The 14,964-nt window shown below is 44.3% G+C and overlaps 1 protein-coding gene across 2 annotated transcripts; it reads right to left on the minus strand.

The window, feature by feature from the left end:
• Nucleotides 1-4,447: 4,447 nt before the first annotated feature.
• LOC309360150 (C-type lectin domain family 5 member A-like) lies at nucleotides 4,448-14,472 on the minus strand. Of its 2 annotated transcripts, none has more exons than XM_081894766.1 (7): nucleotides 14,095-14,472; nucleotides 12,643-12,731; nucleotides 11,582-11,638; nucleotides 9,061-9,114; nucleotides 7,787-7,935; nucleotides 7,209-7,318; nucleotides 4,448-4,929 (listed from the first exon to the last, which is right to left on the minus strand). In XM_081894766.1, exons 1-7 carry the CDS (start codon nucleotides 14,343-14,345, stop codon nucleotides 4,812-4,814), a joined length of 828 nt encoding a protein of 275 aa, XP_081750892.1. In that variant the 5' UTR covers nucleotides 14,346-14,472; the 3' UTR covers nucleotides 4,448-4,811. The 2 variants fall into 2 exon arrangements, with proteins under 2 accessions (XP_081750892.1, XP_081750893.1); XM_081894767.1 differs by having other exon boundaries at nucleotides 14,053-14,182.
• Nucleotides 14,473-14,964: the final 492 nt, after the last annotated feature.

The following is a 14,964-nucleotide window of genomic DNA, read 5'->3' on the forward strand; positions in this document are numbered from 1 at the left end:
GTGTTTAGTCGTTTAGTCGTGTCTGACTCTTCGTGACCCCATGGACCAGAGCACGCCAGGCACTTCTGTCTTCCACTGCCTCCCGCAGTTTGGTCAAACTCATGCTGGTAGCTTCGAGAACACTGTCCAACCATCTCGTCCTCTGTTGTCCCCTTCTCCTTGTGCCCTCCATCTTTCCCAACATCAGGGTCTTTTCCAGGGAGTCTTCTCTTCTCCTGAGGTGGCCAAAGTATTGGAGCCTCAGCTTCAAGATCTGTCCTTCCAGTGAGCACTCAGGACTAATTTCCTTCAGAATGGAGAGGTTTGATCTTCTTGCAGTCCATGGGAGTCTCCTCCAGCACCGTGATTCAAAAGCATCAATTCTTCGGCGATCAGCCTTCTTTATGGTCCAACTCTCACTTCCATACATCACTACTGGGATGTAGTATTAGTATTATTTTATTAGTAGTAGTATAATTATTATTATTATTATTATTATTATTATTATTATTATTATTGTAGTAGTAGTAGTATTTTCTACATCCACATATTTTCCATGCTGGTTTGCCTTGCTAGAATAAATTGTTGGTTTATTCAGCCTCTTATCTATATTGGAATGAGGGAGATCAGAGGCAAAAGAGGAAACATGGCTTTGGCCTTTAGGAAGCTGTGTTATATGGAGTCAAGCCATTGGTCCAGCTAGTTCAGTGTTGTCTTCACTGATTGGCTGTGGCTTTCAAGGGTTTCAGAGAGAGGACCTTTCCAGCCAAACTTGGAGATGTTAGGGATTGACCCTGGTACCCTCCGCCTGCAAAGCATGTTCTGCAGCCCTTCCCCAAACTGACTCAACCTTAAATGGACTCAGCTCTTCATTACAAGCTAGACTTGACAAATTTCCATTTTCTAAACAGGAAATGGGAGTCCATCTCCTTCTGCCTAACCCCCAGTACTTAAGAAATTAATATCAAAGAAGTCTTGATCACACAAGAAACATCCTATCCATGTGGCTGAAATTTCTTTTAACTCTTTTTATTGTTGAATTTTAAATTGTGGCCACCCTCCATAGCTGTCAACCGTCCCTTATTTGGCGGGACAGTCCCTTATCCCAGCGCCGTGTCCCACTGCTGTCCCTTATTGATGATGTCCCTTAAATTTCCCGGGTTTCAAAGGAACCAGCTCCTCTCCCTCCCTCCCTCCCTCCCTGTCGGCCAGGGAGGAAGGAGGCTCCAACTGTGTTGCTTGGCTGCCCGGCCCGCCCCCCTCCGGCCTCCTCTCACCAGCCTCAGCCCCCGGGAGCCCCTTCCTGCTGGAACTGGGCCCTTCTGCCGCCATCCGCCTCATGGCCACCAAACTGAGCGTCTCTGCCTGGGGCCTCCCTTCTGCCTGCCACCGCCACTCCCACTAGGCTGTACTGTGGCTGATGGGCAGCCTGGTACGGCCTATGAATTGCTGAGGAGCCTTGAGAAGAGAGCGAGGGCAACCATAGAAAAAGCAGTTCAGAGAGAGGAGGTGGAGGCGGAGGCGCGGGCAGGTGTTCCAAGGGCTAACCATAGAGGGGGAAAGCGGAGGAAGGACTGCAAGCGCTTCTCCCATAGATTTGTAGTGGTAGACTAGAATAGATGGTCTGATCTGTGCGTTTACTTCAGGCGCTATTGTCCCCCTCCTCTCTTCCTCCTGCCTGGCCTGATGGAACTGAGAGCTGCAGATGGAGCACGAGAGAAAAGATACAGAACTGCAGCAGCATCTTCTTAGCTTGAACTTCGTTTTGTGTGAAAAGTGATTGCTGCTTGTAGTTATTTAATTGCAGTGTTTCATCAGCTGGTGTCTTGAGCAGCAACCTCTGGAAACGAAGGGCTAAAAACCGGCGCTGCTCTCCAAAATTATCTGGTCCCTTTTAACTTTGTATTTCAGCTGGTTGACTAAAATCCCTTATTTTGGCTGCTAATCCCTTAATTTCGAGTCTGCTGGTCCCTTATTTTCAAATATGTAAGTTGACAGCTATGCCACCCTCCCTGGGAACCACTGGTGGAAAATGGTGGGGGCGTTGATCTCAAGAGCAGATGTCCTTAAGGGGGCAGTGTATCACTAATTCACCTGAAATCAACACATCTGAGGACCATGGAAACATGCATATCAAACACATGCAGGGGTGAGTGGGAATGTACCCCTCTGGCCCTGGCCCTCGGGTTGGAACACTCATCAGCCCCCATCCCTGCGCAGACAAGCCCTCTGCCAAACACACAGAGATGGAGTGGCAGGGGCAGTTCTGCTTTCTCTTCTGTGTGCTTGGCATGTGTTTGCGTGTCAATGACAACCGAATCTCCGGATGTGCTAATTAAAGCATCTCCAACAATGCACACTGCTTGGATAAGCAGTCTGAGGATATGTGTGGTTGCAGAAGGAAAAAAAGCACGCTAGTGTTTTGTGCTGGCGGCAAAGCGTCAGCTTAGGGAACTTCCAGATCGGCTGTTCCTTGAGGATTCCAGCTTATATTTTTGCACAAAACTCGCAGGGAGGTGATATGACATCACCTGTTTGTCAAGCAATCACCAGCTTGATGTTCTGCATACAATGTGGTTGTCACTGGTCATTAACCTGCACATTCCGGTACAACTTTCTTTCATTTTTCTTACTGGACTAATTGCACTTAGAAAATCGATGGGCTAATTGCACCAGAAAGTGGAGGACGACCACCAAATTTTGTGCGAATGAACAGCTCCATCTGGAAGCGCCCTTAAGTCATCGTCTGGTAGAGATGTCAGAGAAATCCAATGGAAATGGAAACAGGAGTGAGAAATGCCAGTACTGACTCATCACATGTTCGGAATGAAAATCACTTCAGCAAATATGACCTGTATTTGCTGGTGTTGTTTTTGGTCCACAAATGATACATAACAATACATAACCAGACACTTATCTCTCCCCCCTAAACTAAGGCTGCATAGAATACCATACACTTAAAGCACACTACTACCCTTAAAGAAAGGATGCGGGTGGTGCTGTGGGTTAAACCACAGAGCCTAGGACTTGCAGATCAGAAGGTCGGCGGTTCGAATCCCCACGATGGGGTGAGCTCCCATTGCTCGGTCCCTGCTCCTGCCAACCTAGCAGTTCAAAAGTGCAAGTAGATAAATAGGTACCGCACTGGCGGGAAGGTAAACGGTGTTTCCGTGCGCTGCTCTGGTTCACCAGAAGCGGCTTAATCATGCTGGCCACATGACCCAGAAGCTATACGCCGGCTCCCTTGGCCAATAAAGCGAGATGAGCGCTGCAACCCCAGAGTCAGCCACACACACACACACACACAAATTTGCAAATCTGTCTGTGCTTTGCTACCCAGAGCTGAAATACATGACTGTTCATACACATGCAGTACCGTAAAGCAATGCATGCAGGCCAGAGCAAAATAAACAAAGAATGTATATATGGTTAAATAAAAAAAGTGTTGCCGATTTTATCTATGTTTTATTGATAATTATTTTATCATGTACATCGCTTGGAGATTTTTCTGATTAAGCAACATATATATATATATACATATACATACATACATATGTATGTATGTATGTATGTATGTATGTATGTATTCTAAATACACAAATCACCCCTTTTTAATACAATAATAATTTTTAAATATTGCCTGTTGCTTTCCTGTGGCCTTTCCTGCATTATCTAGCTGCAATTAGGGGTGTGGGTGGAATGTCATTACATTTTCATTTAAGGAACTGAAACCCAGGCATCTTTGGAATTTTTTTCCTGCAAGAGTGCTTGTCATTCTTCCCTCTTCCAGAGGCTAGTCCCCTAAATGTTCCCCTGGGGCCGTCTTCCCAAAGCCCGAGAAGCTTCTGCCCAGCTTAGGGAGGAAGATATCATTTCCCTCGCCTCTGGCCCTAACTGTTCTCTTGTGAAAAATTTCACTGCACACCACTGGTGATGTCATCAAGTTGTTGGGTTTCAGACGGATTGAAGAGAGACACAGGGAGCTCACCTGCTTCAAGCGAGATTTTAACGGCACTTGTGTCTCCCACCACTAGAAAACGGATGAGGCGGCAGGGTTTAATACTGACATGCCCTCCAACATTCCTCAGAAACTGTGAACCTGCTATCTATGCCCAACCTGTATCTATGTTTATTTAAACCACATATCACACAAAAGGCTTAGTAAACCACCAGTTGCCTCATTCCAAAAGAAAGAAAAGCTAGGCCTGTGCTGGACTCTTGGGAGTTTTCATGGCTCAAAAAGAATCGCAGAGCACGCAACACCAGGCCAAAGCCTCTAAGATTCAAAATACAGTAACCATTCTTATTCTGCTTACACATTTCTGATATTATCAGTTCAAAATTGTAAAATAGAAAAGCACACATCAGTGTGTGGACTTGGAGACAGGTTTAAAGACATTTTAGTTATTAGGAAATTATAATGCTTTTCCTGTTATGTTGTGGGTGAACATATCAGACGACACAGTGATTCTTCAAACAACTCTTGTTTATTCAAAGGCCAGGACAGAACTGAAGGGTTCAGTCAGCCTGCTTATATAGAGCTCCAGTACAATGTAACTGTAACAATTTTCTAAAACTATCCAATCACTGAACGTCACTTTCAATCCTTATTTGCATAACTATCTACAGTATCCCCCTGCTGGCCCAGGGTGAGAGCTTCAGTACATAACATTTCCATTCATTGCTTTGAAGTCCAACCTGAAGGAAGGGTTAGAGCATCTTCTCTTCATGGAGAAGGCTCTCCCAGATACAGCTGAGAATGTTCCAGAAAAAAAGTCCATGGTTCTGTCTTCTTCCTTGTTACGTCACTGCATGGTGCTGTTTCAGATGAACTACACAGGATTCTTCTCACAGATACAGTGGTGTTCTTGGTGGCATGACATTGGTTTCAGTTCTCCTGCTGCAAGAGTTGCACATTCATCGTCCGTCGCTTTTGGCCTCATAGCAAAGCTGTAAAAACAGAGTGCAGCAGAACTGTGAAGCTGACCGTGTTTGCTACAACTAAGTATAATGACTGATCATTAGCTAAGGCCCTGATCAGCAACTCCTTTCCTGAGAAGCCTAACTTTGATGGAGAAGCAGAGGAAGGGGTTGTGTGGATCAAAGCCCCAGACATTGCCCACCCAAAATGGCCAGTTCTCGGTGTTGCTCCTCCATGCTCATTTTGCTTCTCAGGCTAGTACTTAGGGGAACCAGATGGCACTAGTAAATGGACAAGAGGTGTCTTGTTGGCCTGCTTGTTAACTCCCTCAGCTTAAAAACTCCCTAGGAATGTCTAAAAACTCCCTGGGTATGTTGTCCTCAGCTTTTTCACTCAGGTCCCACCTTCACCCCCAACCTGCAACATGACGTGAGGTTGTAAGTTGCTTTCAGTTTCATTTTTCTGAGAAAACTGACTAACCAATAGGCTCCTTATAGTTAAACCAATTTGAATAAGCCACCAACGAAACCATGACTTCAAATGGTGCTTTGATGGCACCAAATTAGTGGGAGGGATTCTGGCAGAGAGTCTCGGTGTGACACTAAGACCCAATTTACCGTATATGTAACTGTCAGAGCTGCCTCTAGGTCCCAGCTCACAGAGGACCAACGCTAGTCAGTAATAATGTACAAAAGTCTTTATTGAAGTCCAGTTTCCATTTCCAAGCCGCAGCGTGCAGCTCTACGTCTTAGAACCTAGATCGGCGAAGCTCCGTCTGAGTCTCCACCCCCTGTACGCCATTTTAAGACTCTAGCCTTACTACACCTCTTCCGTCGCTCTTTTCTCCTCTGGGTCCTTCTGCCCCCCGGGGTCTCCTCCTTTCTGGACTCTTCTGACGCTGACCCCCCTGACTCTTGTCCCTCCTTCCGGCGGGCTTTAGGACCTGGCTCCCTATCCGGGCTACCTGCTGTGCCGCTCGCCTGTACATTTGAACTTGGCGCGCGCGCCCAGCCTCCAACCTTCCTCTTGACCGTTTCCTCGCTCTCCGATGGAGGCGTGGCCAATCCTGACTCATCTCCTCCCGCTGGCGGTGAGCAGCCTGATCCCGATACCTGGGACTCCTCCCCCCTACTGCGCTCTGGTGGGGAAGTTGGTCCTGATTTCCAACTGCTGCGCTCTGAGTCCCCTCTGGCCCCTTCTTCCTGGGGTGTCCCCCTAGGCACCCCCCTTGCTCTGACCATGGGAGCCCCTTTCTGTGAATCTTCCGGTTCGCTGGAAAGACTCAGAGACCTCGGACCACTGTCATCGCTTACGCTTCCTTCGGATTCCTCCCCCTCGCTCTCCATTTCCTCCCTTTCCTTTGCCTCTGCTCCTGAGCCCCTGACAGTAACGTTAAACCAAAGTATGACTTAGCACAATTGCACAAGCATGTGGACACTGCTGTGGGCTAACCCATCATTTGGATTAGTATATGATCCAGACTCTGTCACATGGTTTGTCTTTTTCAAAGCAGGACCTTGTGGGATTACCAGCTTCATATAACCAACATGCTTAAGTCTAAATGCATGAAGGGGTTAATTCCAAAGAGTAAGCTGTCCTGCCAGACTTCACCTAGGTCACTTCCTCTCACCTTGGGAGGAAGCCCTTTTGGGACTTAGCATTACATCTGAACTGAGCCTAGAGATGTTACGGCAGTGTCCTTGTTTTCATCTGTGAGATGTTGAAAAATATATCTTCAGGAGTAATGCAGAAGAGGGAATTCTGGCAGATGCAGCTTGCCATGCAGGTATGAGAAAAATTGCGTTTGCTGAAATTACCACTTCTTGACAGCAACTCAATATGCAGGATACCCTTTTTGGCATCAAGTCATCCTGAGCATCATCTTATCTGAAGGTATTCCAGTACTATGTACAACAGAGAGGGACGGGGGTGGCACTGTGGGTTAAACAACAGAGCCTAGGACTTGCCGATCAGAAGGTCGACGGTTCGAATCCCCGGGACGGGGTGAGCTCCCGTTGCTCGGTCCCTGCTCCTGCCAACCTAGCAGTTTGAAAGCACCTCAAAGTGCAAGTAGATAAATAGGTACCGCTCTGGCGGGAAGGTAAACGGCGTTTCCATGCGCTGCTCTGGTTCGCCAGAAGCGGCTTAGTCATGCTGGCCACATGACCCAGAAGCTGTACGCCGGCTCCCTTGGCCAATAAAGCGAGATGAGACCCGCAACCCCAGAGGGCCAGTGAGTGAAGACGATGCCCCATGGAGGATGTATCCCACCCACCATAAGAAGGGTGAAAGAGAATATCACACATACAGGTTATTCCTGAGTTCTGTGCCGTCGATCCATAGCCATTTGTTTTGAGCCACTGTATACGTCAGTCCAATGAAATAAGAACCCACTGCAGTTTTATTCTGAATAAACTCCTGACAAGAGAAGAATGAATGAATGAGGAAAATTAGGGCAGAGGAAATCACAACTGGCAAGGATGGCCAGATGAAAAGGATGCTATTTGCCAGCTCCCACTAAGGCAGAAGAATCTATTTGTGCCTTCAAGGACAATGATGCATTCAGACCACATGAAAACGATACCACACTTTTCGTCAATCTAGTAGCTTCCAGATGCTTTCGGCTACAACTCCAGCCAGCAGAAAACATCTGGAGGCCACCACGCTGTTGAAGACTGTCTTAAAGGTTGTTCCCAGGACACTTAACAAACTACAATTCCCATGATTTTTTGGGGAAATTCATGTACTTTAAATGTCACTTGGATGTGCTTTACAGGTATGATGTGAATTCTGTGCAAGATGTTCTCAACTCTCCTTATCCCTGGTTAAAGAAATTTAACTCCAGTGGCACATTTTTTTCTCCCATCAAAGTGAGCTCAATCTTACCAGTTCATTTCTATCACTGATGATCGCTAGGTCAGAGCTCCATTGCATGCAATCCAATCGGCAGTGGAACCAAACCTCCTTGGTTTCAGTAAACCAAAATTCGCTCCCTCTGTGTCTTTCCCATGTAGGAGGCTTCTGAGGAATCTGGACTGCAGCATGATAAAAGCAGATGAACACATCAAGAACTCAATATTAAGAATGAAAATTCAAACTCTAGAAGGGAATGGTGACTCACAAACTGTCACCACCAGAGAGGACTTTGGCCCCATTCAAATGCCATCTTAGGTGCCTGCTTGCTGCTTTCCTAGACCCTAGCTGGGCATTCTTGATCTTGCTGTAACTGCATGCATGCCTCCACTGAGGGGCAGGAGGGGCAAATTTGTGTATGTCCCTCTTCCTTCAATGAGTGGACAGAGACAAGATCTACAGCAAGGTTCTTAGGCCTCCCGCTCGATATATGGAAGGTTAAATTGAAAAAAGGCAGTGTAGTTTAGGAGTATTGGTTTAGTTACATATTTATCTAACTGCCAAAGAACTGTGTTCCTTTGCTTTCTGCCCCCCAAACCCAGTATGTTCACTGAACATGTATTGGCAAGGAGTCCCATCCGAAGGCAGTCCTGTTTAGGGAAGTTTTTCATGACTGGTATTTTAATGTACTTTTAATCTTTCGTTGGAAGCTGCCCAGAGTGGCTGGGGAAACCCAGCCAGGTGGGCAGAGTATACCGTAAATAATAAAGTTGTTGTTGTCGTCCCTATTACAACTATGTTCCAGGACCCACTCACAACCTCTGCATGTTCATAATTAAACCACACCCACATCATACAATTAAAGCAATATCGTCCCACTTTAAACCATTGCAGCTTCCGGCATATAAAAAAATAAAAATAAAACATTTTTTAAAACTTCCCTATGCAGGGCTGCCTTCAGATGTCTTCTAAAGGTTGTGTAGTTACTACTATTCCCAGAGATGTGGATTTTCATTTGTTACTGGTGCCACAAAAGAACCGCCTACAGGGACTTGCCAGAACATTCAGGGTGCCAGAATGATGCAGCTTCCAGATTATTATTGTGACTGTGTGTGCCTGCCTGCCTGTTTTCCATCTCCTCAGTCTGCACATTTAAAAATAAACAATTTATTATGAAAAGCATTAAAAGTCTCCAATGCTCTCTCCCGACTAGAAAACAGATCCATAACACCTCTTTTTTTTTTTTACAGCACAATATAATTAATACTACTGGTTTCTGTTTCCAAATATTCAAATGATAATGATACCTGTGGTTGCAATTGTAGCTCTTCCTTCAGGCAGGTTAGTAGTAGTCAGCAGTTCTGAAAACGAATACATTTTTTGCCTCTATTAATAAACTTTGAAAAGCTGTACAACTGTAGTATTCTTCTATTTAGATTTGGGGTAAATTTTGATAGGTATTTCCAAAAATACCGTACTTTGGATTCAATCTGGACTGAGTTAATTATTCACTTTTCATTTCATTTCTATACCGCTTTATACTGGGGCGTGTCTCAAAGCAGTTTACAATCTACATTAAAACAGCAAATAAAAAAATTCAAAATAATATCTTACTGAAGAAAGTCACATATAAAGTATACATTTAAATACAATTAACATTCATTCAAACATAATTAACAGGAAACGAAAAAATTGCGCTGGTCTGGTTCTCCAGAAGCGGCTTAGTCATGCTGGCCACATGACCCGGAAGCTGTACGCCGGCTCCCTCGGCCAATAAAGTGAGATGAGCGCCGCAACCCCAGAGTCGGCCACGACTGGACCTAATGGTCAGGGGTCCCTTTACCTTTACCTAAAAAATTATCCTAAACGTTTTTTTAAAAAACACTACAGAGGTCAACTGCAGAATGCACATTTAGCAGAGCAAAGTTAACAAAAAAATCTTAAACATTTCAAAAGAAAGCATTATTAAGTGAAGTAAAAGGTACATAATTGTAATTAGTTCCCACTGAAATCAACCAGTTTTATGTCATGATTAACTTTTCAAACTATTTTTAAAAAATTGATTTCAGTACTGTAGAGCCTGAATGAATAATGACTTCAAGCTATAGCTGCAAAGATCCCTGGAGAGAGAGAGAGAGAGAGAGAGAGAGAGAGAGAGAGAGAGAGAGAGAGAGAGAGAGAGAGCCCTTTAAGTCAACACCTAATCTTTATGCCCTGTGAAATATACTCGGAGTCGAGAGTGGATTTCATGCTCTTTATTCAGCTCATAGTGGTGAGGAGGTATGGAAGTTCTCCCAGAATGTCTGCCTTATATACATTCTTTACACAATGGGCCCCACGTGATTGGCTAATTCCGGGATTCTCCTGTAGGCCAATCAGGTTGCGGATTCACTTCCACCTGGAGCTGGATTGGGTGGCTCCTGTGGAGCAACCAGACTGCTGCATTCTGACCCTATTGTTCTAGGACCAATCAGACTGTTGCATTCTGAATCTTATTGTTCTAGGACCAATCATACTGCTGCCTTTTGGATCCTACTCAATTCAGTACATAACACCCTGCTTGCATCAGGGATCAGCACTACTTTTAAGCCCCTGAGTGGAACGAATTCCAGAGTGACTTGCATTTGGTGCCAAATGTAAAAAGGTTCAAAATGCACACATCCATGGCTTTACCTGACCCACACTTGATGTCATAATATGAGACAGATGGGTATGCCTGGGGGGGAATTGCCTCATAGGCCAAATTACAACTCCTGACTAACCTAGATTGGCCTGTGTACTGGAGATTCTCCTTCCCTATTGTATAAGTAAAGGTAAAGGTAAAGGGACCCCTGACCATTAGGTCCAGTCATGACTGACTCCAGGGTTACGGCACTCATCTCGCTTTATTTGCTGAGGGAGCCAGTGTACAGCTTCTGGGTCATGTCGCCAGCATGACTAAGCCGCTTCTGGCGAACCAGAGCAGCGCACGGAAACACCGTTTACTTTCCTGCTGGAGTGGTACCTATTTATCTACTTGCACTTTGACGTGCTTTCGAACTGCTAGGTTGGCAGGAACAGGGACCGAGCAACGGGAGCTCACCCCATCGCGGGGATTTGAACCACCGACCATCTGATCGGCAAGTCCTAGGCTCTGTCGTTTAACCCACAGCACCACCTGCGTCCCACCTGCGTTGTATAAGTATTCTCCTTTTATTCTATCCTGTTTGGTGAAGAACCATAGCTGTCAACGTTTCCCTTTTTTTAAAGGGAAATTCCCTTATTCCGAATAGGATTCCTCGCAAGAAAAGGGAAAAGTTGACAGCTATGTGAAGAACCATTTCTTTTCTATTGGCTGTAACTGTTTCAGCATCACTTCCCACCCCCACCCCACCACCAAACTGACTGGTGCTTCTCTCTACTTCCTGTCACATGGATTATTTCAGCCAGTCAGGAACTGCATCATGAACAGAATGATGTCTCAAATTTGTTAGCAAATCAAATTTGGCTATATTATGATGTCACCATATTCAAAAGAGGAAAATGCTTTCTGATGTAGTACAGTGGCTGGGCCTTGCCAATTAGGGTGTGCATAGTGTGTGACATCACAACGCTATGTAGTCAATCAAGGTTGGATATGTGACCGCGTTACTGATTCACTGCAAAATAAAGTCAAATAAGAGTGACCGCAAATCAGGACTATATCATCATTGATCGATGACTGTTGCGGAAACGGTGGGAAAAAAAGAATTGCATTTTTCAGCAAGAAAATGTTTGCAAAACCCATACAACCACCCTTCATTATTTTTAAAAGCTCAGAGATTCCCCAGAGAACTGTTGTAGTGTTACCTGTATAATTCTCCTCAGGAATGAAGCTGAAGTTTCCCCTAGGGAAGATCTGTGGAACTGAAAACAAGAACATTTGGGATGGCGTCTGTCTGATGAGCACTCCTTAACATGGCTGCTAAAATTCAGTATGCACGCAGTCATATTTCCTTGTCGGCTAGGACAGCAAGTCCATCATAAGCGCTAAGAGCAGACAATAAGTCACTTAATGGCCTTATTAGGCAAGCCTCTGTTTCTGTCAGCCCCTTATCTGCACTATTGGGATAATAATGGTCACTTGATGGCTCTGAGGGATGACTGAGGGATGTGTACAAAGGCACTTTGAAGCACTCAGCTTGCAGGATCAGGACAAAGGCCTATCTGGCCCAGCATCCTGTTCTTACAGTGACCAGATGTGTTTTGGAGGCCCTTAGCATGATGTGAGTGCAATAGCACACTCCTCGCTTGTGTTCTCTAGCAACCGTCATATAGCTTTTAGTCATTGTTAGCCTTACCTTATATGAAGCTGACTAAACCTCTTTTAAGGCCGTCTAGGTTTGTGGCCATAATAGCATCTTGCAAAAAACGATTTCCATGGTTTGATCTATGCACCTCATAAAGAAAGACTTCCTTTTGACTGTTCTGAATTTCCCACCATTCAGCTCCCTTAGTGCTTCAATATTATGAGAGAGGGAGGAAAAATCCTACTTCCTTTGTGATGCCTCCCTCACCTTTACCTTTTCCCAAGGTAAAAAGTCCATCACGCTTTAACATTTCTTCATGGGGGGCTCTTTCCTTGACCTATTGATTGTGTTCCTTGACCCTTTCCACACCTTTTTGAGGTGTCGAGGTCAGAACTGTACACAGTATGGGCTCACCACAGATTTGATAAAAAAGGCATTATAATATTGGCAGCTTACATTTTTATTCCTTTCCTAGTAACCTCCTATTCAACTTTTTCACAGCACTAAGGGGACATTGTCATTGGCATATACAGAATACAATAAAAATGATGGATATGACAAGTGAAAATAAATATGAAAGTAGAAAGGTAGCCTTGAAACTAAAGCCTGACCAATACTTACTGAAAACAAGGAACAGGGATGTTCCTGTAAGCTTGAGCAACAAGAGGGTTATTCCAGGAACAATATGCTGCCAACCCATGTTGGCTAATCTGAAAGAGTTCAGTAGTGCTTCATTAGCAACCAAAGATCATGGTTTATGTCACATGTAATAGCAAGCTTATTGCATCCATGTTGCATCCAATCCAATGAAAAATAAGTTGTGCTTAAAACAAGCCCCAGTGAAGCCAATGAGTTATTAGCCACACAATTACCTTAAGCATTAACAACTTTAGCTGGATAGGATCAAAGCATCCTCAACAGACCGGCTCTTTCAGATTTATTACAAAAGTAATATTGATTGAAGTGTAAATATAAATTAACCCCCTCTCCCGATGGACAGTATTTCAGGATTCAGATTACAATTCTTTTAAGCTCAATATATCCCACAAGTAGAATTAAGAACCCTCTGTTTAATATAATATTCAATCTACTAAATTGGTAAGGCAATTTTCCCCCTCTTACAATGTTCATTATTTTCTATAACCTTTAATCAAAACAAATGACTGTATTTGTTGGGTAGTATACCCTCCAAGTGTCCTGATTTTCCTGGGACAGTCCCGGAATTACAGAAGCTGTCCCGATTCTGATTTGATCTCAGAATGTCCTGGTGTTCCATTTTCGTCCCCTCCATGTCTGAGAGAACAATTAAAAGTGGTATGTGTATAGGTGCAAAAACAGAGTCCTGTTTATACTGAAAGTAAAATACCTGCACCAAATGAAGGAAATTGTTAAACTGGCATTCAAAGCCCTTCCTACAATTTTGAAGGAAAATGTCACAAATCCATTTTAACTTCTTTAATTGCAATGCACTAGAAGCCCGTCATTTCTTAGGAAACATGTAAAGTGTTTATTCCTTTATTGTAAATGGAGCCTTAAGACTGTCTACTCAGAAGTAAGTCCTACTGTATTCAATTGAGTTTATCCCAGGTAACTGGGTAAAGACTGTTCAGCAAACCTAAGTATTTTTTACTCAGAACTAAGTCCCACTGAGTTCAATAGGATTTACTCTCTTGTATGTTCCTGATCATTCTCACACTTGTTGTTGTTGTTGTTGTTGTTATTCCCCACCTTTTTCCCCTGACAGGGACTCAAGGCAGCTTGCAGATTTTATTTCATTCCATTTATCTGTAGGCGTTGTACATAATCCCCTCCCTCACACATTTTTGTCTTTACAACAATCCCGTGAGGTAGATTCAGCTGAGAGGCTGTAATCCCCTTATTTTCATCTGAGAAATGTTGGAAGGTATGAGATAGATCTCCTTTTCATTTTTTCTTAATTCGTCTAATCCTGCTTCAATTGATCCTATTTTCCCTTAAAATGACCAAACCATGTTGTGTGTGTGTGTTGTATTTGATAGAAAATATACTCACACTCTTCTTTAAAAAGAAAACCAGATGAGAAGCAAATGTTACCTGTTAGAAGGACTCTGTAAAGATGAGAACGCTTTCCGCTTCAGTTCAGACCATTTGATTTTCGCTCCTTGTTTTGTCGCTATTCTGTGTGATCCTGCCTTTAGCCCTCCGCTATGAGAGAGGGGAAATATTTCTTCTCCTTCCCTCTCTTGGTAAGCCAAAGTCCTGGCTGACGGTTCTATCTCTTTTTCTTCCTCCTCTGTGTCAACATCCCAGTTATGACATACATCATTTTTTCCTCTCTCTCTCATGGCTTCCTGCTGACCGAGACCTTTGGAAATCAGACTAAAGTTTGGCTGGTTCACAAAATTGTGTAACGCTGCAGATCGGGTGTTTGGGGAACTAACACTTTTTGGTAGTTCTTCCCACCCTCCAGTGTATATTTCAGAAATATTTTGAATAAAGAAAAGTGAGTGTCCTATTTGATTGTACACTCTGAAACAGACTCCCCCAATCCAGAGGTTGGGCGTTCACTGTGGCATAGCCTAATCCTGATTAAATTAAATCCTAATCCCAGTAGTGATGTATGGAAGTGAGAGCTGGACCATAAAGAAGGCTGATCACTGAAGAATTGATGCTTTTGAATTATGGTGCTGGAGGAGACTCTTGAGAGTCCCACAGACTGCAAGAAGATCAAACCTATCCATTCTGAAGGAAGTCAGCCCTGAGTGCTCACTGGAAGGACAGATCCTGAAGCTGAGGCTCCAATACTTTGGCCACCTCAGGAGAAGAGAAGACTCCCTGGAAAAGACCCTGATGTTGGGAAAGATGGAGGGCACAAGGAGAAGGGGACGACAGAGGATGAGATGGTTGGACAGTGTTCTCGAAGCTACCAGCATGAGTTTGACCAAACTGCGGGAGGCAGTGGAA

Source organism: Podarcis melisellensis (assembly GCF_964234715.1).
Source record: "Podarcis melisellensis genome assembly, chromosome: 17".
NCBI classification, from domain to species: Eukaryota; Metazoa; Chordata; class Lepidosauria; order Squamata; family Lacertidae; genus Podarcis; species Podarcis melisellensis.

Bases quoted from the DNA above. Each gene is read 5' to 3' on its own strand.
- LOC309360150 (XM_081894766.1), bottom strand. From the start codon at position 14,345: ATGAGAGAGAGAGGAAAAAATGATGTATGTCATAACTGGGATGTTGAC. The intron at 7,936-9,060 runs GTATCATTATCA...ATCATGCTGCAG, and splicing joins AGCTACAATTGCAACCACAG to TCCAGATTCCTCAGAAGCCT. The intron at 7,319-7,786 runs GTAAGATTGAGC...TTCTCTTGTCAG, and splicing joins TCAGTGATAGAAATGAACTG to GAGTTTATTCAGAATAAAAC.